The 17407-nt window shown below is 52.4% G+C and overlaps 1 protein-coding gene and 1 non-coding gene across 2 annotated transcripts; both read right to left on the reverse strand.

Moving 5' to 3' along the window:
- Nucleotides 1-3026: 3026 nt before the first annotated feature.
- On the reverse strand, nt 3027-3102 carry TRNAD-GUC (transfer RNA aspartic acid (anticodon GUC)). The gene has a single exon. It is a non-coding gene; the product is annotated as a tRNA-Asp (tRNA).
- Nucleotides 3103-7357: 4255 nt separating this feature from the next.
- On the reverse strand, nt 7358-11805 carry SPON2 (spondin 2). Its single transcript, XM_066385881.1, has 6 exons — nt 11533-11805; nt 10872-11097; nt 10316-10539; nt 10042-10233; nt 9505-9679; nt 7358-8108 (listed from the first exon to the last, which is right to left on the reverse strand). The coding sequence occupies exons 2-6, from the start codon at nt 11092-11094 to the stop codon at nt 7924-7926; spliced, it is 999 nt and encodes a 332-aa protein (XP_066241978.1). The 5' UTR covers nt 11095-11097; nt 11533-11805; the 3' UTR covers nt 7358-7923.
- Nucleotides 11806-17407: the final 5602 nt, after the last annotated feature.

Here is a 17407-nt window from a genome sequence, read left to right on the forward strand (position 1 = left end):
GGGCATGCAGAGGTGGAAAATGGGTGTGGGGAGAAGAAACAGGTGTGGAAGTGTGGTTGCAGGAACAAGAAGTTGCTGAGATGGGACACACTGGAATCGGAGGTGGTGACAGCCTGAGTTTAGCTGAGGCCTCGCCCTGATCAAGACTCTTTGAGTCTCAGTTTCCTCATAAAAAAAGGAATTAAAATCACTCAGTGTGATCCATTAGATCCTTTCAGTTCTGGCATCCAATGTATTTTTTTTTTTTATTAAAGTTTTTATTTTAAAATATTTATAGATTCACAGAGTTGCAGAAAAGTTTAGAGCTCCCAAATGCCCGTCATGCAGCTCCACCCAGTGGTGACATTTCACATAACTAAGGGACCACATAAGTGCACTGTGGAATTGAAATTGGACATTTCACTGTTTCTCTGAGCATCTTTAAAAAAGGTCTTTGTCTATTAGATCTGCCATTAGATACTTTTCAGGGACAGCTTTGTTGGCTTTTTTTTTCTTACAGAGACAGAGAGAGGGATAGATAGGGACAGACAGACAGGAACGGAGAGAGATGAGAAGCATCAATCATCAGTTTTTTGTTGCGACACCTTAGTTGCATTGATTGCTTTCTCATATGTGCCTTGACCGCGGGCCTTCAGCAGACTGAGTAACCCCTTGCTCGAGCCAGCGACCTTGGGTCCAAGCCGGTGAGCTTTGCTCAAACCAGATGAGCCCGCACTCAAGCTGGCGACCTCGGGGCCTCGAACCTGGGTCCTCCACTTCCCAGTCCGACACTCTATCCACTGTGCCACCACCTGGTCAGGCTTATTCTTTTCTTTTGGGTTGTCCATACTTTCCTGTTTCTTTGTAGCCTGTGATTATCTGTTGAACACTGGACATTTGGATCTAATGCTGTGGTACCTCTGGAAATCACATTCCCTCCCTTTTCTGGGGTTTGCTGTTTTGTGTTGTTCCATTGGTGTAGATGGTCTCTGTGTCGAGAATCACCTGAGGTCTTTCAGGTCTTTCCTGAGATGTTCCTTGGGCAGCACAGTCACTTCTAATTTGCCTTGTATGTGCAAATTGTTTTTAAATACCTTATCCTCGATGTTTGGCTCTGAAAGGGGAAAAAAGTGAAAAACTAAGTGGAAGGGCAGAGAAAAGGGTACCAGCTTTTTAAATGTCTTCCAAGTCACTTCAGCTGGAAAGGGGGGGTCTTGCAACAACAGCTGATTCTCTCTTTGTCTGCATCTCTGTGATCAGATACACCTATCAGTTATCAACTCACAGGTCCCTGATATTTGGAAGACGAGGAAGGTCCTGTTGTACACTGTGGTTCCTGAAAGCTGCACACAGGCTGCTCCAGGAGTACATGCACGGTGGCCTGCCCCTGGGCTGGAGTGAGGGACAGGTACTGCTTCTGTGCCAAGAGCTGAAATTGACCAAAATCAGCCACAGTTTACCATCCAAACCTTTCCTTGGACGTTGCAAGCCTTCCACAGACTCCACAGTTCCAAAACGGTCCCATTGGACAGATTCTGATAGCTGCCCAGGTAGACACAGGTGCTTCCTGCGCCACCGTCTGCTCCTTTTGGCTCCATTGACGTAAAAGCACGGTGTAAATTTAAAGGGTGTTCTCCCACTGCGCTGCCTTTGCTTTTAACTTTTTCCAGAGGACAGAGAGGAGACACTTTTGTACTGAGGCACAACCTCTAAAAGTTTCTTTTGCAGTCATCTTGGTGTTAAACTCAGTTTTTGTTACTCTGAAAATGGGTAAAAAACCTTCATCCTTGAAAGATGGTGTTGAGTTTGCAACTTTGGGTTTCTTTCAACATGTTAAAAGTATTATTTGACTTCTGACTCCCTTGGCTGCTGTTGAGAAATGACTGTCATGCCAATAGGTGCTCCTTCCTCTGGGCCCTTTCAAGGTTTCATTGTGTTGGTGTTCAGCAGTTTTATGTCATATGCATGGGCATGGGTGGCTTTTACCTGTCTTGTTTGGGATATATTATGCTTTTTGGTTCTGAAGATACCTTAGTATTTTAGCCAGTTCTTTAATTTTGCACTGTTTTCTCTTTAAATTAAATATCCCTTTATCTCACTCTGGCTGGCTAGCTTAGTGGTAGAGCATTAGCCCGGAGTGTGGAAGTCCTGGGTTCGATTCCCAGCCAGGGCACACAGGAGAAGCGCCCATTTGCTTCTCCACCCCTCCCCCTCTCCTTTCTCTCTGTCTCTCTCTTCCCTTCCCACAGCCAAGGCTCCACTGTAGCAAAGTTGACCCTGGGTGCTGAGGATGGCTCCATGGCCTCCACCTCAGGCGCTAGAATGGCTCCAGTTGCAACAGAGCAACGCCCCAGATGGGCAGAGCATCGCCCCCTGTTGGGCATGCTGTGTGGATCCCGGTCAGGTGCATGCTAGAATCTGTCTCTCTGCCACCCTGCTTCTCACTTCAGAAAAATACAAAAAAAAATTATATATATATCCCTTTATCTCCATTATATCCTTGGAATGTTGGATTTAAAACATTTTGCCTGACCTGTGGTGGCACAGTGGGATAAAGCGTCGACCTGGAACACTGAGGTTGCTGGTTCGAAACCTTGGGCTTGCCTGGTCAAGGCACATATGGGAGTTGATGCTTCTTGCTCCTCCCCCTTCTCCCCCCCCTCCTCTCTCTAAAAATCAATAAATAAAATATTAAAAAACAAAAAAACCCAAAAAACATTTTAACACTTCTCATTTTATCTTCCATATCTTCTCTTTTGGTATTTTTCTGAGGTTGGAAATGGGGAGGCAGTCAGACAGACTCCCGCATGCGCCCGACCGGGATCCACCTGGCATGCCCACCAGGGGGCGATGCTCTGCCCATCTGGGGCGTTGCTCTGTTGCAACTGGAGCCATTCTAGCGCCTGAGGCAGAATCCACAGACAGAGCTGTCCTCAGTGCCCGGGCAAACTTTGCTCCAATGGAGCCTTGGCTGCGGGAGGGGAAGAGAGAGACAGAGAGAAAGGAGAGGGGGAGGGGTGGAGAAGCAGATGGGCGCTTCTCCTGTGTGCCCTGGCCAGGAATTGAACCTGGGACATCCACATGACAGACCAATGCTCTACCACTGAGCTAACCGGCCAGGGCCTCCATATCTTCTTGATGTTTTCCTCTTCTTTGTCTCTCTCTGTGGCATTCTGGGTGTTATCTTCAGTGACATCTTCCAGATCACTAACTCTTCCTCCAGCTGTGCCTGGATCAGCTCTTTAACCTACTGACTGAAGTCTGTCCCTCTACACAGTCTTTTCTTTCCAAATGTATCTGTTTATTTCTAACCATCCCTGTTGATGGGCCATTTTTATTGTACCTGTTCTATGTTCTTTTTCTGACAATTTTATTACCTTGGGTCTTTGAATCTATTGTTTTTTTCTGCTGACTTTCAATCAATTATAGTGACTTGTTTTTTTGTTTAACTGGTGACTTTTGCACTTATTGCTTGATTTTGATTGGTGGGAGGCCTGAGACCTACACTGAGAGCTGGGGAAGCTTCCTCAGAGAGAACTGCACCTGCTTTCCCTCGTATCAAGGGACACTACTGTCCTGAGGGCCCACGCAGCATGGGAGCACCAGACTTGTCTCCTGGACTTTGCTGCTGGCTCACGCTCAGCAGCAAACCCCAGGAAGCCCTGCCTTTCCCCGTTGCTCACACAGTTTGGCCTCACACCAGCTCCTCTTTGCTGCAGCCCCAGTTCAATATTTTTGGAATGTGAGAGGAGGAAGTAAGAGTTCTCCCCTACCTCTTATGGAAATGGCAGCACCTCAGATGAGTGAGGAGAGAAAATGTTCCCTCAGAGCACCTGGGCAGGCCTAATGCCCAAGGCAGTCATCTGGGTTATGCCATCTAAACATCCTTTTCTATAGTTTTAGTGGAGTTTGGGCATAAGTGGGGTTAGATGTGAGTGTTCAGTCCACCATTTGTCAGGAGGCCCCTCCCATCACTTTTCAGTGTCTTAGCCCCAGCCTTTTCCCCCCCAATGCCACCAACTGCTCAGCCCTGCCCCCCAGTCACATGCTTGGTGTTGCTGAGCACAGTGGGTCATTCCTGTGCTCCCCTCCTCCCTCCTCCAGCATTTGGCACTGCAGATCATTTCTGCCTCCTCCTCTACATGCTGGCTCTGGGTCCTCCCACCTACTGGGCACACTCGCGGCCCCTTGCAACCTGGTGCTGTACACGTTTCTAGCCTGTGTGAGAGGCCTGCAGGTCTCAGTGTAGCTGCTGGGACAGCCTTGTGTGACCCAGTGCCCTCATCTATTCAGTATATGATAGCACCCCAGAATCCACAGTAGCCTCAGGAGTGAACCTGTCCTCCTTCCCTCGTACCCCCTGGGCTGACCCAGATGGCCAAAATCTTCCTGAACTGAATACTGTGAACAGAGTTGACTAGACTTGTCTGGAGTCATGTTAGATGCCAGTCTGTCAACATAAACCTGGAATTCATTCACTTCTGCCACTCTCCTCGTATCTCTGGGGCCAGCCTCCCTCTTCTACGTGTTAGTGCACTGGCCTCTGATTTGCTTCCTTTTCCGGCCTCTGCCACTACACTCAGCTCTCAAAATGACCAGATGACTCTTTACATTATACACTCATGAGTTGTTATTTCTCACTCAAAGCCCTGCCATGACATCCCACCCTTCTTCTCACCTCACTAGGAGCAGAAGCTCACACCCCATCTGATCAGGGCTCCTGCCAACCTGCCCTCCCTCTCTGTACTGGCCACATAGGCCTTCTGGCTGTCACCCACAGAGGGGGGCCTTTGTTTCTGTCTGTTTCCCTGCCTGGGATGCTCATCACCAGATAGAGACCTCCCCCTCTTTTCCTTCACAGCTCTGCTCAGGGGTGTCCCCAGCCAGCTTCTGAAAGAGCACCCTGCACCACCACTAGCAGCACCATTACCATCATCACCACCACCATCCACCAGGACCATTACCAGAACCACTAGGACCGTCTTTACTACCGCCGGTATTTTCTGCTTGCTCTTCTCCAGAGCCTGAGCAGTATCTAACACGAGATTCTTTTACAGGTTACTTCCATCATCGTCTCTCAAATCTCAGTGCCTTAACACCACAAACATTGCTTCTAGGGTGGTTGCAGGTCCTAATTCCTCACCAGGGTGGGTGTCCTAAGCCACAAGTGGCTTCTGTGAAGGCAGTTTAACATGTGTCTTGGGGTCTGGAGTATCTCACATGAGCAGTAAATGTTCTGACCCCTAATACTTGTTAGTTCTCTCCTGCCCACTTCCCCACCTAGCCCTTGCCCCAGGAAAGAGGGGAAGGTGGACCAGGTGTCCACAGGGATCTGCACCACAGTGCCTGTCCCCAGACTTGTAGTGTTCTTATGGGATTGTACACTTTTTGTAAATAGTACATAGTCTTGTGAGTTCAGCCTGCCGGTCTTTGACGTTTTATTAGAGTGTGTGGTCTGTGTGTTCAGGTTGGATTTGTGGCTTTGCTCTCTGCTTGGTTCTGTGGTACAGTCAGGCTGGATAGCACTGTCACATGCTCACGCATGTCCTGTACATGATCCCAGCAACTGCGGCTTTGTGGGTCTGACTTTGTAGTCTGCTGTTTCCTCTGATTTAGGGGTGTCCTGCTGGTTTCCTCGTGTGTTGGTGGGTTTTGATTGTGAGTTCATGTTACAGGGGGAATTCTTTGAGCTCTGAATCCACAGTGTGTGGGGGGTTGTCTTCAGGGAGGACTTGGCTCATTTTTTCCAGGTGCTCAGGGGTCACTCGCCCAGGAGTTTTCAAATAAAACTTTTAACTAGGTGTTTTCAGATCTCATGCCCATTTAAGCATGGGCTTACAATCAGGGTTTTTCTTCTCTGTAGAGCCAAGTGTAAGAGAGGCCATACCTTTGTAGGGCCAGCTGTGTGGTGGCTCCTCACTGGTGGTGGAGCCCATGGGTTGAGGGCCTTAGACACCCGGGTCAGCCGGGCATCCAAGGCGGTGTCTGCCTATTGTACCTGCCACTTACCCAGCGGCTGCTGGTTGTTTTGGCCTTAGAGAAATATCCTACTTTCTAGCACTCCATGAAACATTTATTTATTTATTTATTTTTAAAAAAGGTCTCTCATTTTGTCTGATATCTTAAGTGCCTAGTGTTAGAACTCCTGCAAAACAGATGAAGAAAGCCGAGTTCCTTGCTCATTGGGCAAGTATTTGCTGTGTCTGCCACGTGCCTGGGCTGTGCTCTGCGGCTCTCACCATGTGTGCAGCGACCCCAAGGCCACTCGCTGGGAGCCTGCAAAGCCAGCTTCTAGGGGCAGGGTTCTCCGTGAGCAGACAGACCCAGCGTGGTGTCTCACTGGAGTGCAGGGGCTCTTTCTCACTGAAGAGGGCTGCTGTGAAGTTGAACAGCACGTCAGGCATCAGTGCATGCTTAAGGCACTCACTAGGCCTCCGGCTGCCCACTGGGGAAAATGGGCACAGGCGACTGCTCTCACTACTTCCTCTTTAGGGTCAGGGTGACCAATGGGGACCTAAATCTGTTCTGGAGAGAGAGCTGAGGCCAAGGAGGTGAGTGTCAGTAGAGGATAGAGGGGGTCTGAGGTTGATGTTTTGGGGAGGCATGTCAGGGAGAAGAAGGGGCATCACCTGGCCAGTGGGGGCATGGGGTGGGGGCCTGTGGGCCAAAGGAACTTGATATGTCGAGGAGGGAGCTGAACTCCCTGTTTCTGAGAGGGCTAGGAAGGTGGGTAAGGCGCGCTGCCCCTGGCACAGTGACGTGGGGCGCCTTGGGTCCTCGACAGCACAGAGTGGGAGGGCAGAGGCTAGAGACAGGATGTGTGGAGCCCTTTCCAGGCACATTGCTGCCGGATGGGTAAAGGAGTGGGACCTGTCCTTCAGGGGAGTGAGGGCAGTGGGACCTGATTCTGCAGCAGTCCGTGCAGGAGGAAGAATGGTCTGAAAGTGTCCCCATCCCCTACCATCTTCTGAGGGCCCAGCACAGCCTGGCCTGCCCTCGGCTCATTCGGGAGCCCCTGAGGGTCCTTGATGGTAACATGAGGTAGTAAACCCCTGACCTCAGACAAGAGCCAGGGCAGGTAAGCAGTGAGCCCTCAGGGCCATCTGAGGTCAGGCCCTTGGTGCTCCATGACATGGGGCGGGGACACATCCCTGATCCTCTGTACTCCCTGATACTGTCTTTTATCAGCATCCGCCAGGTGTGCTGGGTGTGTGCAGTGGGTCTGAACACCATTTTTATGCTGTCCTGACAGTTGCCATATGCTCCTTTGTGAAGTCTGGGGGAAGACCCTACTTCAGGGGCTAGTGGGTGGCCCTGTGTCTGCTCACTCTGCCCTCGCCTAGTACCTGTTCAGGGAATGCGAGACGGCGGCCACTGATGTCAGGAAACCTCGTCTTTATTCAAGTGCACAGATCAGTACGTGACAATGCCAGGTGAGGTGTCCCAGCCTGCCTCCCTTGTCTCCCATGGCATCAGGAGCAGCAGGCGCCTGGTGGCAGTCTTGCTCTGAGGAGCAGGTGTGGGTGCAGGGCTCCTGTGCCAGTGGCTGCCTGGGCACCAGGACCGAGGTATTTCACAGACAGCCTGTGGGGCTGGGGCTCCTGGGCCTGGGGTGCGTGGCTGTCCTGCAGGGGCACCCGGCGTGGAGCTGCGTGCGTGTCCTCTGTGCACATACCTGTGGCCGGTATGATGGTGCCTACACCGGGTATGCCTTAGTGCAGACTTGTATGTCTCCATGAGGGTGGACCCTAAGACGTGGGGGCCGTGAGGAAGAACTGGCAGAAAGGAGTCCCCTCTGGCCCACGGGCACGTCTCTACAGAGGGGTTAGTCAGCAGTGGAGCTCAGAAGTGATGAAGCTGCTGGTGTGGCCAGCTCACGGTGTGGCCCTAACCCAAAGACTGGGCCCAGCCAACCATGGGTCAAGGGACTGAGGGGCGTGGAGCTCACACACAGTTGTCAGGGGTGCACTCCGCCTCCTCTTCCAGCGCAGGGCAGGATGCCCCATGGTTGGCGGGTTGCACACGGACGTACCGAGTCCTGATCTTGGCTCCCAGCTTCCCACACGGACCTCCACACAGCCCCCAGGATGACCAAAGGGAGACCTCACAGTCGAGTGGCGTTTCTGGAACTGGACCAAGCACAGAAGAGACCCATTAGCTGGGCAGAGGAGGAGCTGGTGACTGAGGGAGACCCCAGTGTGTGTTTATCCTGTGAGACCAGCTCCAGATTTCAGAGTGGAGATGAAATGCTTGCATTTCTCGGCATAGTTCAGAGTCAGCTACAAGCAGATGCTACCAAACCCATCTCCTAAGAAACCACTAAAATGACCTGAGTTAATATTTCTATGCTAAGAGCCTGATCCTGTGCTCAAGTTTCCACTGTGCAGGGCTTTGGGGACCGACACTGGCGTTGTGTTGATGGAAGTCCCCGGGGGACTCTTAGCCATGTTCACATTTCCAGGGGACAGAGGGGAGCCCTCCTGTGTGAAACATGCTGCAGTGAGGCACACTGAAGGCCTCCACTTCCTGCTGCAAATCCAATCTCGCTGACACGTTTAGGAGCTGACCACGGTGGGAGCACAGCCCCCATGCTCGCCCAGCACCTGACACACAGGGTCCCCACCCCTGGTGGGCAGTGCCACCTCCACTGACACCCCTCACTGTCCCCTTTGCCATGGAGGGAACAGAGGGGTCCACTTAATGAAGTCCTTCTTGTCAGCTATGACACAACCCATGTGGCACACCCGTGATGGGGCTGGGACCTCCTTCACCTCTCCTGGGCTGTAGTGTGTAAAAGTCTTTCACTTACAATGTTGGCCAAGAGTTTAATCTTTAGTTTAGAGTTTGAATCAACCAACTAGCAAATCTCCCAGGACTCTAGTTGTCCTCACAGAATTCTCAGAACCCCAGAACTCCCGTCATCTTGTAACACATGCTGTGAATCCCCAGAACTGCCGAGGCCTTGTACCAAGCTCAGAGGTACAGGTTTGTGTGACCCTAAGAGCACAGTGCCCTGGGCTGTCTGAGCACCAGTGGACTCTTCCTGGTTTGATCCTCTCCTGATACTCTGGTGTCCCTGGTGGTTTTGTGCAGCCAGGTGGTGGGCCAGGTTTAGAACTAGGTGACCTCACTTGCAAGTTACACCTGCTGCAGGGGAGCACTTTGGGGTGAATGACGTGACCTGGTCCCTGAACCATCCCTCCTGTAGGGTCACATGTGGGCAACTGCCTCTCGGAGGGGCAGATCTTGGGTGTCATTACTGACACTTCACAGATGGTCCCTCTTGGGACACACACTTTCAGGGTTATTCTAGGGGCGAGAGGTAAGAGATGGTCCAGGGACTGGGGTTGGTAGCTGCCTGTTGCAAGAAGGCTGAGCATATGCCTATATGACACATGAAGCTGAGTGGTGCTCTGCTCCCCACGTGCCAGTGATAGACGTGGCGGCGCCCGCGAGCCTGGGCGCTTGACCCAGGAACACAGCTGTGGAAGGCAGGGAACGTGGCAGTGGAGTGGGACCACTTACCTGAGAGGCTGTCCATGATCTCGTTGCCCCTGCCTGCCAGGTCTATGGCAGGTGGAACGAAGGCCCTGGGGCTCTGCCTGAGCCGCACCAGGGTCACCCTGGCGATGGGGGGCAGGGCTTTCAGCCGTGGGTAGTAGAAGGAGTTCGCTGGGTGGCTGGGAGAGGTAGATGTTATCTGGGGGAGGATGGGAAGAGTGTCAGCGTAGGCTGGGAGCCCGGAGCCCACCTGCACCTGCTGTGCGTCTGGCCCAAGCAGGAGCCAGCTGAGTCCAGAGGGACTGTAGGACACCCCCTGGGAGTTTGTGGCTGATTGGGGCACCTGGCCCACGGCCTGGGCAAGGGATCAGGAAGGCCTGGCCTCTTCTAGGACCCCACCTGTACCCCTCCTGTAGCTCAGCCAGCTCCCTCCTGGCAGGGCTCTACCTCTGCTCACTGGGACCCAGCAGACAAGGTTGCCATCCAAACAAGGGACAAAGCTGGGCAATGGCAGCTGCCCCAAGTGGCCAGTGCTGTAAAACTCTTCTGTTGTCCCCTCACCTCCGTCACCATGTCCTGCGGGATGGTCTCAAAGTTGGGGGAGGAGAAGGTGAAGCCGCTGTCTGTTCCTGCATCATGTGGGTAAAGGTCCATGGTGACCTGCTCCCTCCAGCGGTTCCCGTCACACAGGTCCACACTGTCGATGCCCACAAACCAGTCAGGGCTGGGGATGATTCGGACCACAAAGGACACCTGGGAGGGGGGCGTTGTGTGTTCAGCAAGGTGGCCACCATGGCCCATAACCCTGTCCTCCCTTCCACCATCTTTCACTCACAAGTGAGTGCCTGGCGTCGGCCTCGAACTCCGTGGATGTCTGCCCGGTGCCACTGGGCACGGCGGGCGCTGAGAACACCTCGTGCACACTCTGCAGCTTCTCTCCAGCGGCCTCGATCTCCTTCATCAGGGCCCAGGCCTCGCCCCGCTCTGCAAAGTCCCTCAGCCCATTGCTGGCATACTGGTTCTCCCGCCACATGCTGTAGTCAGAGCTGTGCGCTGCCCCTGTGGGCCCATCGCCACATGAGCAGCTGTCCCAGGTGGATGCACCCCTCCTTCCCACCCATTGTGTGCAGATGTCCTGTAGCCTTATGCTGCCCGGGCACCTTGCTGGTGTGACCAGCGTTCGGTGGCCCTCTCCATGACACTGGCCATTCTCCCTCCAAAACACATCCCCACAGCCCAGGTCACCACCAGCTGGCATCCAGCAAATACTTTTTGCACTTAAGTGAGCTGGATAAGAGTGCCCTTCAGACTGTGAAGTGTGGCGCAGCTGTCAGGAGACTGTTCCCTCCTGGGTGGACACACCAAAAGCAGGTGGCAGGGACTGAACTTACCGAGCAAGGAAGACCACTGCGCAGGCGGCCGGAACAGCGGGTACTGCTTGGGAAAAGCCATCTGGCTCCATTTGCCCATGAAGGTGATGCTGTACTTGGCCAGGGGCCGGGCCGTACACATGGAGTCTACCCCCAGTGGCTGGCTGGCTGCAGAGCCAAGTGTGGCTAGGAGTAGAGCCCAGAGGGCCCTGCCCTGGGTGGCAGCCAGGGTCGGGGTTTCCATCACCTAGAAGAGGGGGGGAAAGCGCCACATGCTGGCACCAGTGGTCCCCAGACACCCTGCAGTGTGCCTGCCCTGACAGGGACCTAGATGACAGCCCCTAAACATCCCTTCCCTGATCTGCCTCCAGGCTCAGACTTGGCTTAATCTCCCATTCCAGAAAGTGAAGCCAGTCAGGTTGTAAATGGATTTGCTGGTTCTAGAAACCCAGGGTGCCTGGCAGGTTTAGAGCCCTGGTGCCCGGGTGCGGCATACCCAATTACCTCTGGTGCTGCCGTCCAAGGGAACCCGGAATCTGGAGCGTAAACTTTGGGTTCGCTGTGCCCAGCACTACATGGCTAATTTGGGCCTCCCTCTGGGGTGCTGCAGGTTTCTGGGCAGGGGCAGCACCAGGAGGCCTGGGCAACTTGGGGTTGGGGACAGGCATACACGGTTACTCACCCTACAGGAGCAGCAGGAAGGCAGGCAGCTAGACTGTGGCCTGGGACGGTCCCAGCAGGAGAGCCCAGAGCTCCAATTTATGCTGAGGATGGCACCCGTCTGGCCAATGAGGCCCCAGGCCCTCCACAGCAGCCAGCAGAGAGCGGATGATAGGACGTGGGGGAGAGAAAGGAACTTCAGTGCCCTGGAGCTGCCCTGGCCGCCCTGGCTCTGAGGCTGAGCAGAGGCTTCTCCAGCGCTGAGGTCACTCCTCCCTGGTGGAGTGCCTGCCAGTCGCCGCACCCCTTTCTTTGTCTTTCCCTCCCTCCCACCCTCCCCGCCCTCTCCTCTCCCTCCTGCTCTCTGATTTCCCATCAGGCCTTCCTAGTGTCTCCCTGGAAGTGGTGCCAAAGCCAGCGTGTTACAGCCACAGCCACAGCCTTACGGTGGTGCGAGTGTTGGAGCCGGGGTGGGAAGTGGGGCCTCAGGGCTCTGGTTGCTACAAACACAGCCACCTCCTTTACATCAGAGCTGCATAGAGCCATGCTGCCACACTGCTGGCCAGGGCCTTCGCTGCTGCCCCTCCAGAGGGAGTCAGAACCCCGGGGCCAGTGCTCACAAACGTCCCACCCAGCACCCTCCTGAAAGACTGCTGGACCCCCTCTGGGCAGTAGGTCCCCGACCCACTTCCCTCTGAGGGCCAGGGTGTCAAGGCTGTTTTACACACAGGACAACGTTGACAGATTCTGAAGTTTGTCACTGCTCACTGTCAGGAAATGTTTCTAAAACCCAAGTCATGAGGTCCGGGAGCTGGGGGGAGGACAGAGGATGGTCTTGTTTCTCAGAATCGCCCAGGAGGTTTTATGCTTAAACAGCATTCTGACTTTTGGAGCCATGTTAAGGTTTCTTATATTCAGAGAAAGAAAAATAAATAAATAGAATCAACAAGAATAGAATGCAAACAAAAATAGGTGATGTCACCTGGATTTCAAATAAGTAGCTATGAGCACTATATTGAGGCTACAGGTCCTTGGCCCAAAGACAGTCTGACTCAGTGGCTCAGACTTGAGCTCAGGACCCTCAAACCCAAAGAGCTTTTGTTTGTGTGGGTTATGCAGAGCCGTTCAGAACACTTAAAAATAACAAAATTAAACCTACTACACGTTAACAGAAATAGCACAATGTTTTATAAAAACAACCACATTTTTAAAAAGAAATCTTTTACGAGGAAAGTGGCCTGGCTTTGTGTTCATACCCGTCTTTCCTTTGACTCCTGCGCCAGTTGGACGAGTGTGTCGTGTTGGTTGCCATCTGCACGGCCCTTGCTGGAAAAGGGCCGTGTGCTTGTGGCCTCGGTGGATCCATGGGGTTGTGCCACTAGCCCCGGGAAACCCCACACACTCGAGGGAACGTGAGCAAACAGTAAATGACATCTTCCAGCTCTTATGTCTTCTCCTTGGAGAAATGGCAACGTTGGGTTTGAGGATGGAGGTGGGACATGCTTCGGACACCTTGTCCACTCTCATGGTGTGCTCAGGCACAATCCAGTTTTCACCTACTGTTCAGTGGCTGCCGGTGGCCTCTGGTCTCACCCCATCTTACAGAAGGCCCAGGACAGCTGAGAGGCAGCCCATGTCATCAGGAGGCTGCTCTCCCAACCTTCCAGACCATGCAGAAGGGCTCTGCAACTCTGCGGGGCCCCACCTGGCATCTGTTGCCAGTGGGTACCAAAGGCTGAAGGCAGGGTCGGGGCCTGGTCCAGGTAGGAGGCCTGGGAGGGGGTGGCCAGGGGGACACTTCCCTTGGTGGTGAAAGCCTCTCCTTGAGATCATGCCTAAAGGGGTTTTTGGGACCCAGTGGGACAGGGAAGGGGCCCCGATTATTTGCCACGATCAGAGAGGGGCACAAAGAGAAACCCAAGGACAGGTGATTTGGCCCCTTGGCCGGGCTGGTCCTCAAGTGGGGACCCCAGCTAGTAGGGAGTAGGCTTACACTGTGAGTCCTGGACTCTGCTACAGACCACTCTCTCAGGCTCCTCCTTCTTCTGCAAACTAGGATTCTGCATTCTGCCTCCTACTGAGGAGGAGTGTTGAGCACCTTCTGCATCTCAGTAGCAGGGACCAGAAATGACCTCAGTAGACAAAAGCTTTGCTCCCCAAGGCTTCAGGAGGAAGGACTGAGGATGGACAAAATACATTTCGTAGATTGAATTCTGTTATTTCTGACCTGTGGTGGCACAGTGGATAAAGCATCGACTTGGAATGTTGATGTCGCCAGTTTGAAACCCTAGGCTTGCCTGATCAGGGCACATAGGAGAAGTAACTACTACGAGTTGGTCCTTCCCACTGCTCCCTTCCCCCACTCTTCTCTCTCTCTAAAAATAATAATAATTATAATAATAATTATTATTATTACTCTTATTCAGGGACTGCCTGATTAACTTGTTGACACTGATACTAGGGTCCCTTCCTGTAAGTCACTCTGTGCTCAGTCACCCCTGAAGTAGTCTGAGGGGAATAAGGCTCAGGAGTGTGGCTACAGGCCAGGACTCTGCACCCCTACTCTCCCTGTCTGTTCCCCTTCCCTGTGACTCTAATGGCTGTAGTGGGCATCCCCCGATCCCTGACCTAAGTGCCTGCGATAGCTTCGACTAGTGTCAGCATGGGATGAGCACTGTGTCCCCACCTCAAAGGACATTGTAGTTTTTAAAGGTGTCTTTAACCTAAGGGTCTTGCTAATGGTGGACTTTGGCAGCTGTGATCCTTCCTGACTACTCAGACTGGTCCCGGGTGTGCGGTTTCCAGGAGCCCAAGTTTGTAGTTGCTGAGGACAGGCCTGGCATACAGGGAGCACTAGATAGATTCTGTGTCGTCATCCTCTGTCCCTGGCTGTAGCCCTGCCACGGAGCACAGAGCCCAGGATGCCCCCAGCAGTATTCCGCTTCCAGCTGGACCGGAATGACCTTGGTTACCTCTCCATTTGGATTCTGGCCGATGGGCCCTCTAGGCCTGGTGTAAAAAGGGCTCTTTCAGGGCCCTCCCTGGGCGTGGCACAGGCCTGACTTGAGTGGGAAGACAGGCCTGCTGTCTGGCTCCTCAAGGGGACCCTGCCAATCACATAGGCAAACATTTGTCGCTCACTCACCCACTTGGCAGACACTTACCACAGACTGCACACAGGTTTCCCAGTGTTGCCCCAGTCCTGCAGGCTGAGCGTGCCCAGCCTTGGCCCCACCCACTTTGCCCATCTCAGCACTTTTTCCTGTGCCCGTCCAGGCCAGGGCACTCCTGGCTTCCTCACTCAAAGGAGTCTTCTACTGGGTTCTCCCTCACAGGTCTCAGGGTTCACCTCCTGAGCTCTTGGCCAGAGGAGCCATGGCCAGGAGCCCGACTAGTGTAAGCAGAGGGGTCTACCTCAGGTATGAGCCACTTACAGAGCTGTTAGGGCGGGGCAGGCTGGGATGAGCTTCCAAAGCTACCACTGCTGCTGACCCCCACTGCCAGAAACCTTCCCACCTCCCTGCAGCTCAGCTCCCCTGAACTCAGGTTTCTCTGAGCCCTTACCCATCGGGAATCCTGGGCCCTGGGCAGAACTTTGCAGCCTCTGCAGTCCAGGATCAGGGAGGTGCTAAGAAAAGAAACCTCATAGCCCCTCTCCTCTTGCTCCAGAGCAAATGCCCAGTGGAGGAGGACTTGCCTGCAGGATTGTTCTGTAACTGTGACCCCTCCGACCTTGAAGGGGATCAGAGAACCCAAGCCTTGGGGCAAGCATGGCTGTGACCCCCAGCTCCACTTTTCCGAGGAGCCCAGGGCACACTGCAGAGCCGCACATCTGGGTGGAGTGCCTCTCAGGGCATGAGCACAGATTTGTCCGCCTCTGTACAACAGCCTCTCAGGAACATTAGTGCTCGCTTGCACTCACCACAGCATCTCCATCCAAATGAGAAGCCAGGACTTCAGCAAACATGGCCAAGTAGGGACTTTTGAAAATGATGTCCTTCATAAAAGAGAAAAGAGACAAAAAAGGTTGAACTAACTTTTTCAGTACAGTGAGTCCTCAAAGTCTGCAATCTTAAGCCAAAGGGCATAAAACAAAACAACTTATACCCCAATGCTAATTGATATAAACAAAGGTGAAGTTCCTGAGACATCTCATCAACCTTATAACAAAACAACTTTTACCAACCAACCTTGATGCGGGACTAGTTGTATATGGATATTAACCAAAGGCTTGCAACAGTTTTTGGAGGTGTATTTTGGTTTTTATCAAGAAAATTGGTGCCCTGGCTGGTTGGTTCAGTGATAGAGGGTCAGCCTGGGCCTATAGATGTCCTGGGTTCGATTCCTGATCAGGGCACACTGGAGAAGCAGATAGTTGCTTCTCCACCCCTCCCTTCTCTCTCTCTCTCTCTCTCTCTCTCCCCCCCCCCCCCCCCCGTTCTCCCACAACTATGGTTCAATTGGTTCAAGTGCATTGGCCCCAGGTGCTGAGGAGGGCTCTGTGGTGGAGTTTCTGCCTCAGGCGTTAAAATTAGCTGGGTTGTGAGCATGGCCCAAGATGGGCAGAGCATCAGCCCCAGAGGGGAGTTGCCAGGTAGATCCTGGTTAGGGCGCATGTGGGAGTCTGTCTCTCTATCTCCCCTCCTCTCACTTGGAAAAGAAGAAGAAAAATAAAAGGAAAGAATATTGGCTGAATATTGTTAAGAGCAGAACAGTAAGTTCTGAGGCACTGTATTTTTATTTGTCTTCACCATCTTAACCATGTCTGAGTGCACAGCTCAGTGGTATTAGATACATTCATGTTGTTGCATGGTCGTCACCACCCATCCCCAGAACTCTTCATCTTGTAAAACTGAAGCTGTCCCCATTAAACACTTCTTCTCCCCCCACTTTCCCCAGCTCTTGGAAACCACTATTCTACTTTCTATGAATCTGACCACGCTAGAGATCTCATGTAATTGGAATCATGACAGTCTTTGTTCTTTGTGACTTGAAGATTTAGAGTAATGTCTTCAAGGTTCACTATATTGTAACCCAGGGGTAGTCAACCTTTTTATACCAACCGCCCACTTTTGTATCTCTGTTAGTAGTAAAATTTTCTAAGCTCCCACTGGTTCCACAGTCATGGTGATTTATAAAGTAGAGAAGTAACTTTACTTTATAAAATTTATGAAGCAGAGTTACAGCAAGTTAAATCATATAATAATAATTACTTACCAAGTACTTTATGTCGGATTTTCGCTAAGTTTGGCAGAATAAATCTTTATAAAACAACTTACTATAGTTAAATCTATCTTTTTATTTATACTTTGGTTGCTCCACTACCGCCCACCATGAAAGCTGAAACTCCCACTAGTGGGTGGTAGGGACCAGGTTGACTACCACTGTTGTAACCTATGCCAGAATTCCCTTCCTTTCCAAGTCTGGATAATATTACATTATATGGATGGACCACATTTTGTTTATCTATTCATTTATCCATGACACTTGGGTGGCTTCAATGTTTTTTTGTTTTGTTTTGTTTTTTGAGAGAGACAGGAACATTGAGCTGCTCCTGTAATGTGTCCTTACCAGGAAATTGAGCCAGCAACCTCCACGTTTTAGGACAACACTCCAACAAACCAAGCTATCTGGCCAGGGATTAATTTTCTCTCTCTTTCTCCTTTTTTCAGTGAGAGGAGGGGAGGCAGAGACAGACTCCCACATGCACCCCAACCAAGATCTACCTAGCAAGCCCACAAGGGGGCAATGCTCTGCCCTTCTGGGGCCATTGCTCCATTGCTCAGCAACCAAACTATTTTTTAGCACCTGAGGTGAGGCCATGAAACCATCCTCAGTGCCTGGGGAGAGAGAGAAAAGAGAGAGAGAGAAGGGGAGGAGAGAAGCAGATGGTCGCT

The sequence above is a fragment of the Saccopteryx leptura genome, chromosome 5, assembly GCF_036850995.1.
Source record: "Saccopteryx leptura isolate mSacLep1 chromosome 5, mSacLep1_pri_phased_curated, whole genome shotgun sequence".
NCBI lineage: Eukaryota > Metazoa > Chordata > Mammalia > Chiroptera > Emballonuridae > Saccopteryx > Saccopteryx leptura.